This window comes from Centroberyx gerrardi, chromosome 3 (assembly GCF_048128805.1).
Source record: "Centroberyx gerrardi isolate f3 chromosome 3, fCenGer3.hap1.cur.20231027, whole genome shotgun sequence".
Lineage (NCBI taxonomy): Eukaryota > Metazoa > Chordata > Actinopteri > Beryciformes > Berycidae > Centroberyx > Centroberyx gerrardi.
In genome coordinates, this window is record NC_135999.1 from 27,336,762 (window position 1) to 27,356,763 (window position 20,002).

The following is a 20,002-nucleotide window of genomic DNA, read 5'->3' on the forward strand; positions in this document are numbered from 1 at the left end:
TCCTGTGAGAATAGAACTTTCTGTAATTTTAACTGTTATTTGTTCATAAAAAATTAGTCAAATTAGTGGTGATGTCACTGACGTCATTGTGTTTTTTCCCCCGCAATATATAATAATACCGGTTATTGTCCCATCCCTACCCACCAGGTACTCTAACCAGGCTGAAACAAAGACTGAGAATTTCTTGCAAACGCTATCTAACACAGGTCTGGTGTGAATTCTGTTTCTGAGTGAATTTCAATTTACTGTAACAAGTTGGACACAGTTCCCTCCCTCAAATCCCCCCCTGTGATCCCAGCTCTTTCTCTGCTGGCTTTAATTGAATAGGAGTCGGGCTAAGAGGCTAACTGACTGAGCTGTCAGTGTGGCGGCTTTCCACTGCCGCCTGACAAGCCTGTTGAATTGACTGACAGCTGAGTCTTCCTGCATGCCTGCCTTTCTGTCTGTCGCTCTTTCTGAGAGAGGGAATAAAAAGCTTCCAGCTGAGGATAGACTTAATCCTCAGGTGTCAGACACACACACACACACACACACACACACACAAAACACAGACATATGTCGGTATGTTGGCACACTCACAAAGAGGCATTTATACATATGCACCCAGACACACACACACTTGCATCTGACACGTTCGTTTACGCATGCGACACAAGCGCACACACACACACACACACACACACAGTGGTGCGTTCACACGCATAGTGACTTGGCAGGATGCAACCTCGAGCACCTACACAAGCAACACCGAGCCACCCGATACTCACCGACAACCAGTTCTGCATTCAGACAGGCGGCCACACACACAGACACACACACAAAGACTCTGCGTTTAATCTCCGTCTGTCAGGCTGAGAGATGAAAGGACTCACTAACCTGCTGCGTTGGGCTGATTTGCTAAATGGATGTCATAATTCATTTCCCTCACACACATGTGAGGCATATTTGCGGGAAGGAGTCACTCGCGAAAATGAGAAGGGAACAGTCGGTCGTGCGGGCTTATGCCGCCACGAGAATATCAAACACTTTTATGAGGACAATTTGGCAGCAGTCGGGGACCTGGGCGTCCTCATTATTTGAAGCGTGGCGGTCTGAAAGGAGCTCAGGCTGGTTCACTAGGCTGTGCTTCATGTTCTTCGATAGCTGCTTTCATCGTGGATTTGAAAATGTTGCATTGACGTAAACTTTCAACCTCGACAACAACTTTTTCTTTTCCATTTCATTGTAAGCGTGTTATGCAGGCGGTACAATAAACATTCAGACAGGGCTGTCAGGTGGAAAATGAGTTGACAACATTTAGCACTAACATTTAGAAAACCATGCAAATCTGAAGTTTTCCAATGACAGATGCTTTCATATCCCATTTTTTAGAGACTGAGATTGAGTTTTATGCACATTCATAGTGAAAAGACAAGCGATGTTTAACATTTGCATGCCTAGTGAATACCACACTGTTGTTGCTTTATAAATAGGAAAGCATTCTTGACAAGATGGTTTAATAAGGGTTTAAAAAGTAAATACACACAGAGAGAGAGGGTCAAGCAAGGAAAAAAACACCTGTTTGCTGATCATAGATTTCCATCCATATTATATATTTTTAGACTTTTTATTTGTTTGCTTGTCATGATGTTAGCTATGTTGACTTTGACATTTTCGGTTTTCTCGGCTATTAGGAAACTATAAAACTGAAAAATGTGTAACTTTTCAACACTAACCAGCAACATTAAGAGCAGAATGTGAAGCATTTCCTGATCTGAAGGCTAGATACCACACTATGATACAATGCTGCTTTGTATTGCTATACAGTCTCTCTTTCTTTTCTCTCTCTCTCTGACTCTCTGACTCTCTCTCTCTCTCTCTCTCTCTCTCTCTCTCTCTCTTTCTGCAGCAAACGGAAGGCTTCAAGAAGCGCTGGTTCACTCTGGACCACAGGCGACTCATGTACTTCAAAGATCCCCTGGTATGACAGCTTTACACACGCACACACACACACACACACACACAGTATACCCACATGTACATACATCTTTGCTCTGGTTTCACAAACAGTCTAGTAAGGAGAACAAGGGTCAAGATAAATATTAAAAACAAAAGGAAAATACGATGCAGAGTGGTAGAAGGCAAGCAAATTATGAGTAGAGAAGGAAGATGTGGGAGAGGATGTGATTCAGAGGGGAGAGGGTGACATGAGGTACTGTATCATTATTATATATGGCATTTGTTGCCAGGAGTGGACACTAGTTGCCACTTTTACCAAACCCAGCTGGTATCAGGGGTTCAAAGGTTATGAGAGAAGCAGTGGAGGCGAGATTCAGAAGCATTAGTGTCACCGCAACAATACGCTATAGTGAAGTTTTTATTATTGCAGTAGTTATCACACACACTTTGCATAAAGCTGTGCGAGGGGGCGGCTCAGATTGCCCAACACTTGGCTAAATAGACGGCAGATAGCCAATGCCAAATTAGCTCAGTATTGTTGCTGATGCAATAGTTCAATAGCGAGGTGCAAGAATTATAGGTGGCACCGTAAGCGACTGAACTGTTCGACTTGCCCCTAGAGTGTTAGACAAGAAGAACGGGCAGATGAAAGGAAGAGGAAGTCTAGAGTGTAGACTGGGAATACGCGGAAGAAGCTCAAAGCAATCGCAATATGATCGCTTGGATAATATGTAAATTATGCATGTTAGATACTGTGTATATGGCACAGTACATCCATCCTGCTGAAGTGTCCTTGAGACACTGAATCCCTACCAGGGATGCTGTTCTGTGGCTGGCCCTGACCTCTGACCTCTCCTGTGATGAGGCAGACAAAAAGAGAATTTCCCTACAGTCAACAATAAAGTGTCACCTTATAGACTGGCTTTCAGGTGGCCTAACACAGCTTCTGGCGGCCATCTTGGAGGTCCTCAGCTCTTGGGCAACAATGGCTGAGAACAGCTGATTGTGTTTCTAAACGTATAACTTGACCGTCTCAACAGAATTGAACAGACGTGGTTAGTTTCTGTGCTGTTGTTGACAGGGAACTGATCACTGATGCATCTTATCTATTTTGCATGTCAATAGCCAGTTTGTTAGCTATTCAGCCATACTATTTGATGATCTGATTTGTGCATAAGCTAACATATCTAGTAGAAACTATCTTCAGCATTAGTAGTGGATAGTAATCTCATGTTAACATTGATTGCATTGTTACATTAGCCCGCTAGCTGACTCTTCTGAAGCTGCAGCTGCCTCCGTGTTCTGGAGTAGAGGGTAGCACTAAACTTTCCAAAGACAAGACTGTTTACTGTATCGTGGTAACCAAAATTTGGAAATATGTCTACCTTATCGGACCATTCACTTCTACTCATAACATTACTGAGTCTTTTTCAGGTATATCTCTTGCTCGGTTGCCATTTAGCCATTATTAATTTTTTGAGCAGCCAATTCTCCAGCTGACCTCCATCATGGGCCCAGCACCAACCTGTATGTAATAATATTTTAGAACAAGTAACCCTAACCCTGACTCTAACCTCTTCATGTGCCGATTCAGTTGGCCAGTCGATTCAACAGTTAGCAGAGATTTGGATCAGAATCATAATCACGTTACTCATCAAATATAATAAATGTACAGGATTTTCTCTTGGTGGTATAGGCTATTGGTCCAGAGACATGTCAACTAACAGTAACACTTTGCACACTGATCCACATCATAACAGGATAAATGAGGTCGTGCTGTGTATCTTACTCCTCTTTCTTTCATTCTCCCTCTCTCTCTGCCTGAAGGATGCCTTTGCTAAAGGCGAGGTGTTCCTGGGGAACAAGGACCATGGTTACAGCGCCGCCCCCGGCTTGCCCGCTGGCACCCACTGCAACGGCGCCTGGCAACACGGCATCACCATAGTAACGCCCGACCGCTCCTTCCTGTTTACCTGCGAGTCGGAGAGCGAGCAGCAGGATTGGCTGAAACACTTCAGTGATGTCATGAGTGCTCAGATGTCCCCTCAGGAGTACACCAGTAAGAATTCACAATTTCACTTTTTCATGGTTATCATATGTTTATGAGCTGTTGGCCTTTATAAGAGGCTGTTGATTAAGTATTTATTAGTGACTGTTACTGTTTAAGCTTCACATCAAATAGCTATACTGCCCTACAAAGACAAAGTGGAATAACTACTACTTAATACTACCTTTTTTTTTAATTTCTTATTTAAACAGGCAAGTTGATAAGTTGACACTTTTTTAACCTTTGTGTATGCTGGGTCACAGTTCATCTCTCTTTCTTCACCATGTTACCAGTAAAAACACTGCTGTCACCCTTAGGTGTTAGGTGTAAAACCGCTGTAAAATGACATCCTGTTTTGCTTGGTGCCTTATGACGTTACTTTTGCATCTTGTGTCAGAAAGCGAACTCTTGCAGTGTGGACACATTTGTTTTGTACTGTTAAAACACATTGAATGAACACACTTTTGTCATGGTAAGAATCACAGTAATAAAGCTGTTGACATCAAATGGTTTTATATTGAATATTTTGAAGAATATTTTATAGAAATTGTCCATGCACAACAAAATTCTGGGGGTTGGCAATGATCCTCCCATAATATTCCCAATGGATAAGTCATTGTGGTCCTGTATAGCTCAATGGGTAGAGCATGGCACTATTAACGCTACCAGGCTTAGGCGTTCCCACTGTGACCACCCATGCTAAAAATACATGAGTTCATGCTACAGTAGGAGCATCCAGCGCTCACCGGTGGGTTTTGTTTTTATGACTGTTGATATTAATTTCATGCTGGCCAGCGGGTGACATTGGCTTCTGACCCATTTGGTCTCCCATATGTGTTTTTTCTCCCACACAAATGTTTTCTAGTGGTCAGGGGATTACAGCCGGTGACCTCACATCTATGACAGCTTAAATAAGACATCTGACTCCATTTTGTCCCTGTAATCTGAATTTTACAGGGGAAAATTACTAGAAATTAAAGAAAACCCAAGGATCTAGAGCATTTTGCCTCAGTTTCACCACTCACATTGTTACTGCACCTTGTCTATGTTTAGTAATATCACACCATGTTTTGTGCTTTTATTTTTCTAAGAGTGCTTTTATTTTTCTAAGAGTGCTTTTATTTTTCTAACTTTGGGACTTGTATGTATTTTCCAGTGGAAGCCCTGTTCAAACACAGGCATTGATGGAGCGGAGGCCTGTGGGACCGTCTCCTCCCTCCTCTCAACCCTTCCCCCATCTGACACAGGCCTTGTACCAATAATAATCACCAACTCCTCTCTTCAGTACATTTGGGAAGATGCAGTAAAGTGATGCGATCTGGCCTTCTTCACTGGTGTGGTCAAGGCTGGAGCCTGTTGCGTTGAGTCCCAAAGTAGTGATCGGAAGGTGTTAATTCTCCGGTAATGAGGCTAAAGAATCCAAACATGAGGACCAAGGCACTATTCACTTTTAAATAAAAAACACATGTTGCCGAAAGAAATGTGTAAGCATCTTTATTTAATGTTAAAGTGGTAATCCGCTAGATCTGTGTGCTTTTGTGGTTGGTGACATCTTTGCTGCTAAGAGCTCATTGCTGTGGTGTTTCTGCACTGCGCTTCCCAGAGATCACCTGTCAATCAAACAGTGTGGGAGGGACTGTGACGTCTTTTTCCTTTCCATTGATGAAGTTTGAGTTTCTGTTGGTACTGGTCTTTTTCTGTATCTGTTTAGCCATGGTGGCTATCGCTGCTCATGCTAACTACCCAGTTATTCTTCTATTTATTCCAAACAAACCGTTGTTGCTGCTGCCAGAAATAGAGGATTTTTCCCAGGAAAGAGCTTCCAGACACCAGGTGTTTAGAACAGCAAATGTAAAAGCGTTCATGAACTGGGCATATGATGAATCACTGTTGTGTTATATCAATTGGTAATAGAGGCAATAGAGGCATTTATTATTTCTATGACTTTCTATTACTTACTTTAAACAGATTACAAAAGGTATTTGAAGGTGAAGAGTGCCTTGGTCATCTTTTTTTTTTTTTTTTACAATTTTATAGCCAAGTCTGATGTGATGACAGACTGGTTAGTACTAGGTGTGGGAAAATAGGAGGTGTGGGAAAATAGGAGTCATCAGGGCAGGAAACTAACTTCTCAATCCATTCACCGATGTGGCTGGTGGAGTCAGGATTCCTCTGTTGTTTAAGCAGACTTTTATTTGACTATTCTCATGACAAAGAACCTCTTTATTTGTCAAGGCCCTTACAGTACAGCAGTGTTCATTGGTTGTTTCTGCGTCATTCTCCTTATTGTGCTGTTTCAATCCAAAAGGTCACAAAAGAGTATGGTTTCAGGTATTTTCCAAGCCTGAGCAATAGCTTCAGAAACACTACCTATACAGTTTGCTTCATGAATTTAACATGGCTTTTATAATTTTGTGGGTTTTTTTTAGAAAATGGGCATGTGCTTATGACAAATGTGTACTGGAAAGACTATTGATGAGTTATAGTAGCTGAAAACATTGAAAGTAATAGATGGTGTAACGGCGCCTCCGTGTGGCATTTTTCAACAAAACATAACAAATCTGTGTGTTTAAATATCCACTATGATCAAATTATTATAGTTTTTTTTTTCTCATTTTTCATAGATATTACACCAACCAGTTAATAAATTGTAGAATAAGGGACATTTTTATCATTTTTTCTAATAAAAAATGTAATCACATTTGTTGTCCATGTGGTGTCAAACTTGTTAACATATTTCTAACAAGGTATTTTTATGTTGACTGACAAGCATATGGTTGACTGACTCGGCACGCTGTATCATTCATTTATCACTAATAAAACTATCTGCAGCATGTCTGGCATGTCCCATTTCTCTTCTTTGTGTGGATGTGCTAAGGTGTATTCATACAAGCCAGAGAGTGTGTAGTGAGTTTGTAGGAGCCTGTACTTATTCCTGTTTTGTGTTTTTTCTGTGTGTATGTGTGTCTGTGTGTTTGGATATTGTACACAGTGATGCATTACAGTAATTTAGTAATAATATCAAAGTAAGCAATCAAAATAGTTATCACCCACTCTAAATATCAGACTAAAGGTGAATTATCCAAAACCTATATCCCACCCCGATCCCCCAATTCATTTTCATCATAAGTAGTCGTTGTCCTCTCAGTTGATGCAGACATGAGCAACTTTGATTTTATCGAGCAAAAAGATGTGTGCAGGTACAAAAAAAACATCAAATCTGCTGAAGCATCACAACACCAAACTTGTGGGGAAAAAACAAAACAATATTGGAATTAAAGGACAAGCAGAGTTAACAGCTATTTATAGGCTATATAGGCTACAAAGAAAAAAATACTGAAGTGTGAATTGTATGCGGATATGTGTAAAAATTCAGCAGAAATGTAGGTGCTTAATTTGCTTCTGACTGCACTGCTTTTTGCCTTCTGTGGTTTGGTTACCTTGATCCTTCACACAGAAATGCACAGGTGAGATAATGAGATAATGTAGTCTTCATGAGTTTTGAAGATAAGACTGGATGCAATTGCCAGTTTTGGAGGTTTAAACTCATTACAGTAAAGCATCGCTCATTACTTGTTGCTCATTTCAAAAGTAAAAATATAGAACAGTAATTTACACCCCTCACTTTATAATCTTTCTGTTAATATTGGATGTATATATGTATGGTGTGTTTGGAGGCTGTATTGCTGTACATGTGTATGTGCCTGTGCACCCCTGCCAGTGATTGGTGGGTGTCTAAAACTACACCCTGGTGCTCAGAGACAGTAGGTTGGGGGCCGAGACGAATACCTCATAAATCTATAGGCCCATGCTAGCTTTTCACCCAGGTGAGAAAGAGGGGGGACAGAGGAGAGAGAGAGAGAAGAGGAGGGAAAGGAAGAGGGGACTGCGATCAGGAAACTCCAAAGAACACAGACACAACAGTCTTCTATTAAAGTTGAGACATTTGGGTGCCGAAGACCCCAGCAGACCCGTTCACTGAAGGTCCATCTGCCATCAAAGTGGTTGCCTGCCTACGGAGGTATAGTTGGAGCGGCGAGGAAGCACTGAACAGGGATGACTTGGATGAAACAAAAGATCTGATCTAACTGTACATTGTGCTAATAAAACAGGGTGAGTGCCTACTTGTTAGTAGAACTTGGATGACTTGGATGTCAGTGGAAAGAAGACAAGATTAATTTTGACTGGATACAGTATAGATGCTGATCAAATCAGGACAATTAAACGAAAAATGGACATCTACTCAGGACACCACAGAGGACATTGATGGAGAAAGAGAGCTGATTTTGTCTTTGTTGTGTATTAAAAGTGATGTGATACATTACTGATCCCCGCAATTCAGTGTTTTGCCCAAGGATACTTCAGCAGGACGGGTGCTTGCTATCCCAGGTGTTTGAACCCAGGTCCTCCAGTTAAAAGGCAGCGTAATGACTCACAGTGCCACCCTGCTGCCCCCAAATGACCCCATCTTATCCAGTTCAGAGTCCCAAGCCCAGAAGGGAAATCTCTGAGGACATCTCACCTCTAAGGTTCGTTGACAGCTTGAATCCTTACTAGATTCTGTGTCTTTTCCCACTGTGTGGATTCTGGAGAAGTATGGGATCATGGCTGTGCAGAAGACCTCAAGTTTGGAAATAAGCACTGCAAAGCTATAGGAGGCTCTTTAGCCACTGGAGCTGTCAGCCATGTCAGCAGTCTCCTTTGATCTCCTCCTTGGATTAATGCAGTCGGTATGGGACAGTGCCTCGCTGAGTTTAGTCATCCCTGCACTCTTTCACCTATTGCCCATTCCTGCGTTCTCTTGGATTTTACCTTGAGTATGTTAATGGGTTTAACAAAATCCCATAAGGAGTTGTGACAGACAGTGCTTTTCAACTGGATCATGTGGGTCACGCTTGCTTAAATAAGACTGTTTTGCACGACTGGACCAAGGTACAGAGGCTGGAATTCAAAAGAGCATAAAGGATTTATTCAATTTGTTTTTCTTTTCATAGTATTGCTTATGTTGATGAACCATTTGCCAGACTGCCATCTTCTATCTGTGCTTCAACTTAGTATGGAACTCATACGGACTCGAAAACCCTTTCCAATTCAATTCCAATTCAATCCAAGTCAACCTTCAAAGAGCTGTGAGTATCATTCATAAAAAGCGAGACTGCCTTTTATTTGTTGGAGCGTGACCTCTGACCTGTAACCTGTGAACTCTAACCTGCAATGAACTGCACTCCCAACGCCACCATCAGCCCACAGCTGGGACTTGTCCTAAGCCCAGGGACTGGAGGTGGAGGTGGAGGTGGTGGCGGAGGAACTGGGTCTGGAGAGAGTGGTGGAGGAGGGGGTGGGGGCCTTTGGGTGACATCCGTTCTCGGTGTCACACTGCTGATCATGTGCGCCATGGGCATGGCGGGCAACATGTACACGCTTGTCATTACACGCTCGGCCGCCCTGCGCCGTACGGGTTCCATGTACGTTTACATCGTCAACCTGGCCCTGGCTGACCTGCTCTACCTCTCCACCATCCCGTTTGTGGTCTGCACCTACTTTGCCCACGACTGGCTGTTCGGCGAGGCTGGCTGCCGCATCCTGCTGAGTCTCGACCTCCTCACCATGCACGCCAGCGTCTTCGTTTTGGTTGCCATGAGCCTGGAACGCTACCGTGCCGTGGCCAAGCCCTTCAGAGCCCGCAGGTCCTCATCCCGCGAACGTAGGCTGGCGGCGGGGATTATCTGGGGGGCGGCGTTTGTGCTGACGCTGCCCATGATGGTGATGATCCGACTGAGGGAGGGCAAACCCAACGCGGCCGGTGTGGTTAAGAGGATGTGCTTCCCCACCTGGACCCCTGAGGCGTTCAAGGCCTATATCACCGTCCTGTTTCTCACCAGTGTTTTAGTCCCTGGATTGGTAATCGTCGGGCTGTATGTGGGGCTAGCCGGGCGCTACTGGGCAGCTCAGGCCAGTTTGGGAGGTAGCAGCCGTTCGGCCCGGAGGAGAGGGCTCAAACAGAAAGTGGTGTCAATGATCTTTAGCATTGTTGTGGCCTACTGGGCCTGTTTCTTGCCTTTTTGGGGATGGCAGCTAGCAAAACTGTTCTCTTCGGAGTTCCTCAAGGCTCTGTCTCCGGCCACTCATAATTATGTGAATTTCTTTGTCACGTGTTTGACCTACGGGAACAGCTGTATTAATCCGTTACTTTACACTCTTCTGACCCGGAACTACAAAGACTACTTGGCCCAAAAATGTCAGTCGACAGGGTCAAGCAGGGCTGAGCCTGGGTCAGCTGCAAGCACACCGCTGCAGGACCTTTAGAAGATAGATAGTTCTGCTTAAACAGCGAGAGTATATACTCAACAGGTGAAATGTTGTTGACTCTTGAGACTGAATGAAGAGATTTTTATGCTGGTATTTTTGTATAACATTGGAAAATGTCTAATTTGTAAGACATTCTTTGTAGTGGCAAATCCTACAAACATATGATGTAATATGGATATGATACCTTATTGACTCCTGCAGAGAAATTCTCTTTTCGCTTTCCGGTGCCATAAGGACACCTACTGAGCCGGGCATCCGGAGCTGCGAGAGATTCAATGTCTTGCCAACACAGGGGCTTGAACCTGGGTTGGAGGCCATACGGCACAAATGACATTAACGTGTTTAACTGTGGTTTTAACATGCAAACAGGCAAATGTTTGGTCAGGTTCAGTCACAGCTTTGATTTAATTTAGTCTCATCCGTGTCCATGAATTTAGATCTGTGTCTCCATTTCTGCCTTCATGACATTGTTGATGAAATATCATTGTGAAGAACACGTTATTTTTCTCTGAATTATACACATTTAATAGGATGTTTTACATTGGGCTGTCTGTAGGGGGTCAAATGTCAATTATTGTTGAAATGAATTTAGTTAGAATTACAATGAAAGGGTTAGGGAACTCAAATGGAAACGCCACACAACAGACTAAAGAGTTTCCATCAATCAGAAATGCTCTGAAAATTGTTTATAAAAAACATATCTGTTGTCTCAGCAGTGGCTGCATGAAATTTCCTGGTATTTCACCTCTGTAACAGACCCAAGTTAAGCATTAGTAGCCTAGACTCATGTTTCCACAATGATTTGAACAGGTAGTGTTGTTACCCACATATGTAAATTAACTTCCTTCATTCCGGTACATGGGCAATGGAAAAACTTCCTTTTTCCTCATCTATCCCTCTTGCCTACAGCAAATACACACTCAGACACACACAAAATCTTTCTCTTACACACACACACACACACACACACACACACATCAAGGCTATTTCATCTCCTTCCAGGGAATGTGGTTGCATCGTGCCACATTCCTCAGCCTCGGGCCACGGCTCTCTTTGAGTCTTCCTGCAAATTGTCTCTGTAGGAATGTGCCTCACCTCGCCTTGGTCGCATGTCATTCCCTCTCCCCCATTCCATTCTATTCTATTGTATTCTATTCTATTCTGCTGTATGTTATTCTATCCTCTATTATCTGTTCATCTGTTCAGCCACTGTCCAGTCTGTCTATCATAGTGTGGTCTGGTCTATTTGATTCTTTTCTGTGCTATTCAGTTCTATGCTGTTCCATCGATCAAGAGATTAATAGGATACACAGGGATTTATAACATGTTATATGCTATGTTATATTCACTGAAATGAACATACAGTGGAATCAAGGATGACGTCTGGGGATATTTTTATAAAAAAAGAATTCCCAACAGTAACCAATGAGTCTTCCTGCTTCCTTCCCATACTGACGGGGTGAAACCGGTCCATTAACCAGTTTGGGGTTTCCACCGTTCACTGACAGATACAGTAAGAGTTTGCGTGAATAACAGACTCTCATAAAAGCCAGAGGGCAGTTAACAGTGAGAGAGGGAGAGAGAGAGAGAGAGAGAGAGAGAGAGAGAGAGACAGAGAAAGAGAGAGACAGAGACAGACAGAGAGAGACAGAGAGACAGAGCGAGAGAGAGAGATTACATCAATTCACTTCTTGTGTGCTCAGAACGTGAATCTTAAATATCCAAGAAACAGAGAGAAACAGATGTTCAACAGTGATTGGCAGTTTTGTCAGTTTACAGTTTGAACTAAATTAATGAAACATGAAATGGTCTTGACCCGGCTGTGTGTGTGTGTGTGTGTGTGTGTGTGTGTGTGTGTCTGTGTGTGAGAGAGAAAAAATGTCAGAGAGAGAGAAAGGTGTGATTAAATCCACTGCATCACAATAAAAAGAATGGGTACACAGCAATACACAACACTCTTGTTTCACAGCGTTTTTATTAACAAACCCAGTGACCTCCATAGATCAGATGTCAGGCAAGTACAATGAGTGAGTGAGATTTAGTGTGGCGCCCTCTTGAGGCCCTTTCCTCTCATTACAAAATATGTTGGTATAAATCTTCCCTGGTGTGTTAACTTTTTTTCACAAGCTTTAGCAGATAAAAGATGAATGATTCAGTCTGGGCTCATAGTAATGGAAAAGATAGACTATTTCACCAAATACAAAAAAGGTGGACAGGCACACACACACACACACAGGAGTCAAGAGGTCAAAGATCAGGAGGTCTACTTGATCTTGATGCCAATGATCCTTGCATCACCGGTGACCTCAAAGTGCTTGTACTTGACGTCTCCCAGCCGGTTGGGGAAGTCCATCATGCAGCCGTCAGGAAGTTTGATGTAAAACTGCTCATTGTTGAAGTTGATGTAGAACTGGGGGAAGAGACAGGGGAGAAAAAGGAGTGAGTAGTTTCATAGTCTCATAGTCAAGTAAAGATCCAAAATATGCGCACAACTTTAAAAATGCATATAAAGTGAATGATTGCAGCAGCACTTTGACTTTGACACCGAGCAGAACTGCAGCAGAGTGACATCTAGGAGAGATTATCTCTCTCCCTCAGCTGCTATTATGTTTTATGAGCCTATAAACCCCTTCATCATCGTATAGTTCAGCGTCTGTTGACCTAACAGTGTTGCAGCGCAGATAGTGAGCCCAGTAATATCCTTCTCACTGCCACAGAGATTATTAAGTTTGATCTTGAGCTAAATCTTTCACATATTAGGAAACCAAGGAGACCACACCGCAAATGCTTCAGTTGAAGCTCCCAACAGTAGAAGACTGTGGTTGTACTGGGCAGCTCCCAGGTGGGAATGTGAGGAACTGTATGAATGTGATGTAGGGCTGTGTTGTAAAAAATTATGCATGCTCAGAAAAGAATATTTCTGGATAAATGAAGGTTAAAAAGGTTGTACAGTTTGCTTATGGTCTGCAAAAATAACGCCTTCAAGTACAGCGTGAGCTGTAACCTCCCCAAAAAAGAAGTGAGAGCAGCTTACAGTTACTGTTGTCTAAACAAAAATAAAACCATAAGAATGGAACTTGATTCTCTGAAAGATATGATGAGTTTCATTCCAAAATGTCGCAGAATGTGATAGTTTCTGTAAAGCAGCACTATTTAATTTATTAGCTATGTCTTAAGACCATTATTTACAAACCAGTAACATTTCTTTTGAAATATTGAGACATATTTTCATTTGCTTTTTCAACTAAGTGGAAATGCATTTTGGAATAAAAAACAAACCAATTGTAAAATAATAGTGTATGTGTACAAAAGTGTCTCTATCAGAGAAATTAGGTGTCTGAGTATTCAGCGTTCCTGATTCAATTTAATCCTTACACTGTAACACACCTCCTTGGCAACCAAACGGTTTCACTAGATTACATCTGTATACCTAAATGTAGCTTAGTGACTAATTTGTTCTGCTACATGTTATCAAACTAAAAAAAAGAGCGTGAGAGATTGCAAATAATTAACACACACCCACATACTCTCCCAACACACACACACACACACACACACACACACACACACACACACACACTCACCTTGCATTCCTCCCCACGCATGAAGGGGAAGTTTCCCTCGCGGTGCTCGCCTCCCCAGTCCCCCCCGGAGCAGGAGTTGCAGACGATGGTGTTGGTGTCGCCGCCGCTGTCGAAACGGGGGTTGAAGTGCAGCGCGATGTTGTCAGAATCATGACCGATGTTGATGGCAAAACTGCAGCGGAGGCAGGGAGGCAAAGGTCAGAGGGAACATGAAAAGAGGAAGAGAATGGATTGACCATTGTCTTGTCTCACAGTATGCTACAGCTTCTCCCTGATTAAAAAACAGAACTGAAATCATATAATCTAAAACTGTGAGAGCAGAGGATCCGAGAAACAATGGCCCGATCTCAAACCAAACATTTCCACAAACTACTTCGCAATTTCATCTACTTGTTTTTGCAAAGTGGAACTCAAAGCCTATCTTTACTCCGGGTGTTAACATGCATCCTGGGTGGTCGGATTGTATTTAGATGGGGCAAAAATGCATCAAATCCAGGTGTAAATGCACCTAACCGCATTGAAGATCCTTTCACCCAAACCACCTGGTCAGAGACAAAGAGTGAATTCAATGTATTTCCAATAAACATAAAGCAAGTAATGGAAATAAACTTTTGTGTGCCGATCCAACCAGGAACCACACACAATTTATACAGGCAGCTCAGATAGCAGCATCCTTGTCAAAAGTGTATTGTCACAATACTCATGGATAGGGAATAAGCTAGTTGAGGTATTTATTGTCAGTTTTAAAGGACATAAATATTCAGAGTTGAAGTGACATGCGTGGTAACCTGGTATTTGGCGAGTGAAAGAGAAATCCCATTTCAGTGTGTATACTAGAGACGCATTTCGATGTAAATGTGATCCATCTGAATTATATAGACACAATCCGGATACAAACCGCATGTTAAGTCCATGTGTAAAGGGCGTCTCCATAAGTCACCAAGTGGCTAAGTGGTCTGCTGGACCATCTATCAGCTCTCCGTGCCCAGTGACCACTGGATGGTCATTTAACCAATTAGTAAGCAGCATTTCAGCATTGCAACCTAGCAACACCATTCAGAACAAATGACAGAATACAGTTCCTTAGCCAGAGTCATGTGTGGGTTTGAAATGCTGCCAGATGAGTGTTGGAGAGCTGAACACTCAACATCTCAAATGTCAGTTTAACACTAAAGGCCAGTCAAACTGCAGTCAGCTGACAGCTGTTGTGCATTTTAGAATTAAATTATTTCAGCTAAATGTTCCTTCACGACTTTTCCTAGACCCACTTTCTATACAAACCAGAGTTGTTAGATTTAAAAAAAATTTGCAAGGAAATAGCAGTTATAATTAATGACTTCTTGAACTTATCTTAGACCCCCAAAATCCATTGGCCTTCTAGTGCTAGCCAAAATGTAAGAGCAAGTAGTGACCAAGCGTTTGGTTTGAGGTTGGACCATTGTGTTCCTGACCTACAGATGAACCACAGTATTAATTCAGAGACCACTCAGTTGAAAGGCTGAACAGAGCAGGCTTCCTTTAATATTATGAAGAGGACTTACGAAGCGCAGTCGTCCGTGGGCTTGACACGGATCTTAAACTCCTGCCCCTCCTTGAACGTCATGTCCTTGACTTTCTGTAAATGGAAATGACAAAGAATACTAATGAGAATTTTTACAAGAGGATGGATGGAAGGATGGAGACAAATGTCAACCAAATAACCTTTTCATAGAATGAAAGCAATACTGAGACTGTAACAATACTAACTTCAGTTCACACAGAATGAAAGTGATCGTAATGAGGAAACAAACCATCGCTTTTACATAACAAATTTTGTGAAACTCATGGACTTTGTAATTTCATCACTAATAAAGTTTGGAGCAGGTCAGAGATCTGAGAAGCAGGAATCCAATGTGCCAGGCATCCTGTTTTCCATTTAGATAGATAGAGAGGTTTGCAAGGCCAAACCTGAAATGTTCTGGTATTCCTACAGATAAGACACATGGTCAAGCATGTTGACAAGGAAGCTGAAAGAACAATGGGGGAAGTGTTTGTGTATTTGCAGTAGGAATCAATTTCAGTATCACATTGTGTGGATATTTTATTAATCATTTTAGAACTCTTCATTTTTTTTTTTTTTTTTTTTTTTTTTATTACAGGCAAAAATACACATAACACTCACGATAATATGACATGACAATATATCCTCACAAAAAAGAAAAGAAAAAAAAATAGATAAATACATAAATAAAATAAAAAAATAACAATAAATAAAAATAAACAATAAATAAAAAATAAAAATAATAGGATCCCTTCAGTAATTCAAATAATTAGATTGACAGTACCAGTGCATTTTGAAACTGAAATATACATATGACAGGTAGAGTGTATTTAGAGTTTTATATAGTCCCACTCTTCACTAGAGCAAATTTTTTCCCATTTCATATTGTGTTGTGCTACTTTGTAATGGTTTGTAGCAATTATTTTTTCCAAAAGAACTCTTCATTTACATGTGGCACAGCAGCTGTGGGTTATGATATGAAGAGCTGAACGAGCCGAATGGAAATGATTATGTGTACAGTGAAACTCTGTGGTGACCAAGAGGTGATGATCAGAGCGGTTATCTTAATAGCGTTGATGATCAACCAGGGTGGAGTGCAGGACCTGAGGCTGTAAAAGTCCTGAAACAGGAAGGAGCAGTGTGTGACCGTTGACATGTGGTCGTCATATGGAGACAGTAAAACCATAAAGAGACGCCAACACAGAGCTCAGGGGGCTTCTGCCTGTGTGTGTGTGTGTGTGTGTGTGTGTTAGGGTTAGGCCTCTGTGTGCATATCTGTATGCCAATATAACAACTAGAGAAAAATTGAACAAGACACCTATGATGTTAAAAGTTAGGACTCCAGAATGACTCATCCCAGCATTCGAGGAATTCCCTTCAAATGACACTGACCCTGTTCACCTAATCAATAAAAAAATAAAATCCATTCCCCCTATTGTCCTCCCTATCAACGCCCCTGGCGTCACCTGATAGCAGCAGCGCTAGTCATGCAGAAGACTTCAACATCCTGGACCCTGTGCACCTGCACCACACCCACAGATACCCCAGTCTGTACCACCTGCAATATACTGCCTGAAGCCACATCCTGTCGTCTATCTCAGATCAATACTGGTTTATCATTGACCACACAGGGCCTTGCTTTGGATCATAATGCTGCATTCATTTAGGTCTTTAGAGAAGTTTCATTCCATAGAAATGAGAACAGAGACAACTTCCTGGGATTAGATCAGAGAGATTAGAGATTTTAGATTTATTGCTGAGCTTTGGTTTTAGACTACCTTCATCATATCATACTTAACATTTCCATGTGTGTTTTAGGCAGTTTAGCTGACGCTCTTATCCAGTTTGACCCAACATAAGTGTGACAGTAGAATAAGCTTAAATCAGCATCATTGCACACGATTGCAAAGAGAGGAAAACTCAAAAGATGTAATGATTATTCCCGTGTCCCTAGAATGATCATGAATGATACAGAAGTGCTTGGTAAAGAAATAAAATCTGAGGAAGAAGGTTTTAATATCGTCAAGGCTGAACGTTCAGCAATAAATATGAAAATTGAATGGATCTAAGTATGCAGATGGTGTCTCTATGGACGTGTATGCCTTCAACACTTAATTGCAAAATTTGGTAAGTGTTAATCACTTTATAAAATGTATGGAGAGAAAAATCTGAAACATGTGCCACATCCACCTCATTATTAATATCTAACCTGTAGATCTGAAATCTGTTTGAATAAGTTTGAAGATGATTAAACCAATTAGAGAGTCAATGCAGGTGTGTATTAGTAAATTAAATGTGCTGATGAACATTAGATCATAATACACAGTATGAGTATAAACATTAGACATGTAGAGCAAATTTAGCCTCATGCTGAGCTTTGTGTAATGCCACAACAAAGATAATAGTTACAGGAATTTTGAGGAAACATTACCATTCCTACCAGCAAACTGTGCTATTGAGCATCACCACCTTTATTACAGAGAGACACTGACTCAACACACACTCCAGCAAAGGTGTAAGACATGCAGTAGAAGTTATTTGGGCATATGGAGAACAGAGAAGAGTGCTGCTGTGAATGAAGCGTACACCACTTACCATGTTGGCTGTCTTCGGTGGGTTGAGCCTTCAGTGACGGAAGAAGCTCTGCAGCCAGGTGAGCCATTTATATCAGGCTGGCCGACGCTGTGAGCCGGAAGCAACCAATAAGGAAAGGGTTGTAAAAGCCATAACCAATCAGGATCAAGAATATGTCTGCATTTCCCTTTCTCTAGCCACTTCGTCACATTTCTGTTTTGTATTATGTTGGCTAATGCATTGAGTACACTGTAAATCCTCATAGTGCAATTTAGTGAAACTCTTCAACTCAGCTTTAACCATTATATGAATGTGTCAACTTATAAGTGCCAGTTATTAGCTTCATGACTTATGATCATGACTTCACTTCTTGTGACTTAAAATTGTGAGTTGAAAGAACACCTTGTAAAGCATTCACTAAACTGACCATAACTTATTAAGAAACACCAGTAACTTATTGGCAGACTTCCCAGCATGCATTGCATTTGGTTTAACTCTCCAGAAACTCTTCCTTCTTCTGGTTTGAATGAAGTTAAGTTGCAGGATGGAGACTTATTATGTATGTATCTTAGGTGAATCATAGCAATCATAGCAAATCAATCAATTTCTGATTTTAAAAATTATCCATGCTTTTGGAAATTCAATAAGGTGAAGCAGACATTCTCTATCTCTCATTCAACTTGTAAACACTTATCAGCATGACTAGACATTTGATGATTGAATTTATTGTCTTAAATTCACTCAGTTTATGACCTAACTATTCAGCACTATTTCAGTCAACTCACAATTTTAAGGCAGCAAGGAAGTTGAAGTGCCTTAATATTTTTTTGCAGTGTGGAAAGACACCGGCATGGAAAGGGTTGTAAAAACTACAGGAAATCAGGGTTGAGATTGAGATTAGGACTACATTTCCCAGAGTAATGCTGCAGCTATTACAACAGATATCCAGATGGGAGTAGGTTTGTTTCAGCATTAGCCTGTTTCACATTCATACAGTTAAGTGCCTTGCTCAAGGGCAACTCGTCAGTAGTTTTTGCGAGAGTAGCGACTGTTATTCATTTACTTTCCCCACCTACATTTTTAAGATGCGATGTTAAGATAAAACTTTATTGAGCCCCATCTGGAAATTAGGTTGTTGCAGCAGCAAAAAGCTGGGGAACGGAAGTAGAATGTGAGCACAAAACAAAAATGCAAAAATAATCAATAAAAATAGTAGAAATTATAAAATAATAACATAATAAAAGTGATCAAATGGAATAGAAACAATTGTGAGGTTATGTAAATGTGTTGCTGTTAATTTCAAAACATAGTAGACTGTAAAAGTAGGAAGTATGGGAAAGAAATGGATTACTAACATTTATGGATTTACCAACAGTTTCAGTTGCTTAAATATGGATTACTAAACATGAAACATTTGGTGCATATGTAGGTATAAGTAGATATAAGTAAATATATAAGTAGGCCTATAAATAAATATAAGTATGTATATACATGCTATATATATATGTATAAAATATGTGTAAACACAAAGTTATAAAAGTGTTATAAAATAGGTATGGCAAGGCAAGGCAGCTTTATTTGTATAGCACATTTCATACACTGAGGCAATTCAAAGTGCTTTACAGAGTAATAAAAAATACAGTAAAAGATTTACAATTAAAAAGTGCAAAGGTACAGACAAGAGATACAAAAGATAAAAGACTTAAAAAGTAAACTAACAAGCAGCAAGATTTTGAAATCAATTCTCTGAGTGACTGGTAGCCAGTGTAAGGATTTTAGAACTGGTGTAATGGTCGTATTTCCTAGTTTTCGTTTTCGTCAGGACCCTGGCAGCGGCGTTCTGAATAAGTTGGAGAAAATACAAAATTATCAATGTGGTATGAAATGGTGGAACCATTATGATGAATTTGTAGAGATGTAACTGTGTGACACTAGTAGACACAAGTAGATATGTGAATTTAGAACAATATACATAGTGTGCAAATGTGCAGGCTGTACATACAGTACAGT

The 20,002-nt window shown here is 41.1% G+C and overlaps 3 protein-coding genes across 3 annotated transcripts in view; 2 read left to right on the forward strand and 1 right to left on the reverse strand.

Moving 5' to 3' along the window:
• Positions 1–6,813, forward strand: part of LOC139923875 (arf-GAP with dual PH domain-containing protein 1) — a 30,185-nt gene extending 23,372 nt beyond the window's left edge. Inside the window, exons 9-11 of the mRNA XM_071914758.2 lie at positions 1,889–1,960; positions 3,766–3,997; positions 5,142–6,813. Of these exons, the coding sequence (XP_071770859.1) occupies positions 1,889–1,960; positions 3,766–3,997; positions 5,142–5,170 (333 nt within the window). The 3' untranslated portion in view covers positions 5,171–6,813. The remainder of the gene's footprint in view (positions 1–1,888; positions 1,961–3,765; positions 3,998–5,141) is intronic.
• Positions 6,814–9,199: 2,386 nt separating this feature from the next.
• Positions 9,200–10,291, forward strand: uts2r4 (urotensin-2 receptor 4). Its single transcript, XM_071914759.2, has one exon. The coding sequence runs from the start codon at positions 9,200–9,202 to the stop codon at positions 10,289–10,291; it is 1,092 nt and encodes a 363-aa protein (XP_071770860.2).
• Positions 10,292–12,250: 1,959 nt separating this feature from the next.
• lgals2b (lectin, galactoside-binding, soluble, 2b) lies at positions 12,251–18,082 on the reverse strand. The gene is made up of 4 exons (XM_071914765.2): positions 18,014–18,082; positions 15,420–15,493; positions 13,879–14,050; positions 12,251–12,704 (listed from the first exon to the last, which is right to left on the reverse strand). The coding sequence occupies exons 1-4, from the start codon at positions 18,014–18,016 to the stop codon at positions 12,558–12,560; spliced, it is 396 nt and encodes a 131-aa protein (XP_071770866.1). The 5' UTR covers positions 18,017–18,082; the 3' UTR covers positions 12,251–12,557.
• Between the last annotated feature and the right edge of the window lie 1,920 nt (positions 18,083–20,002).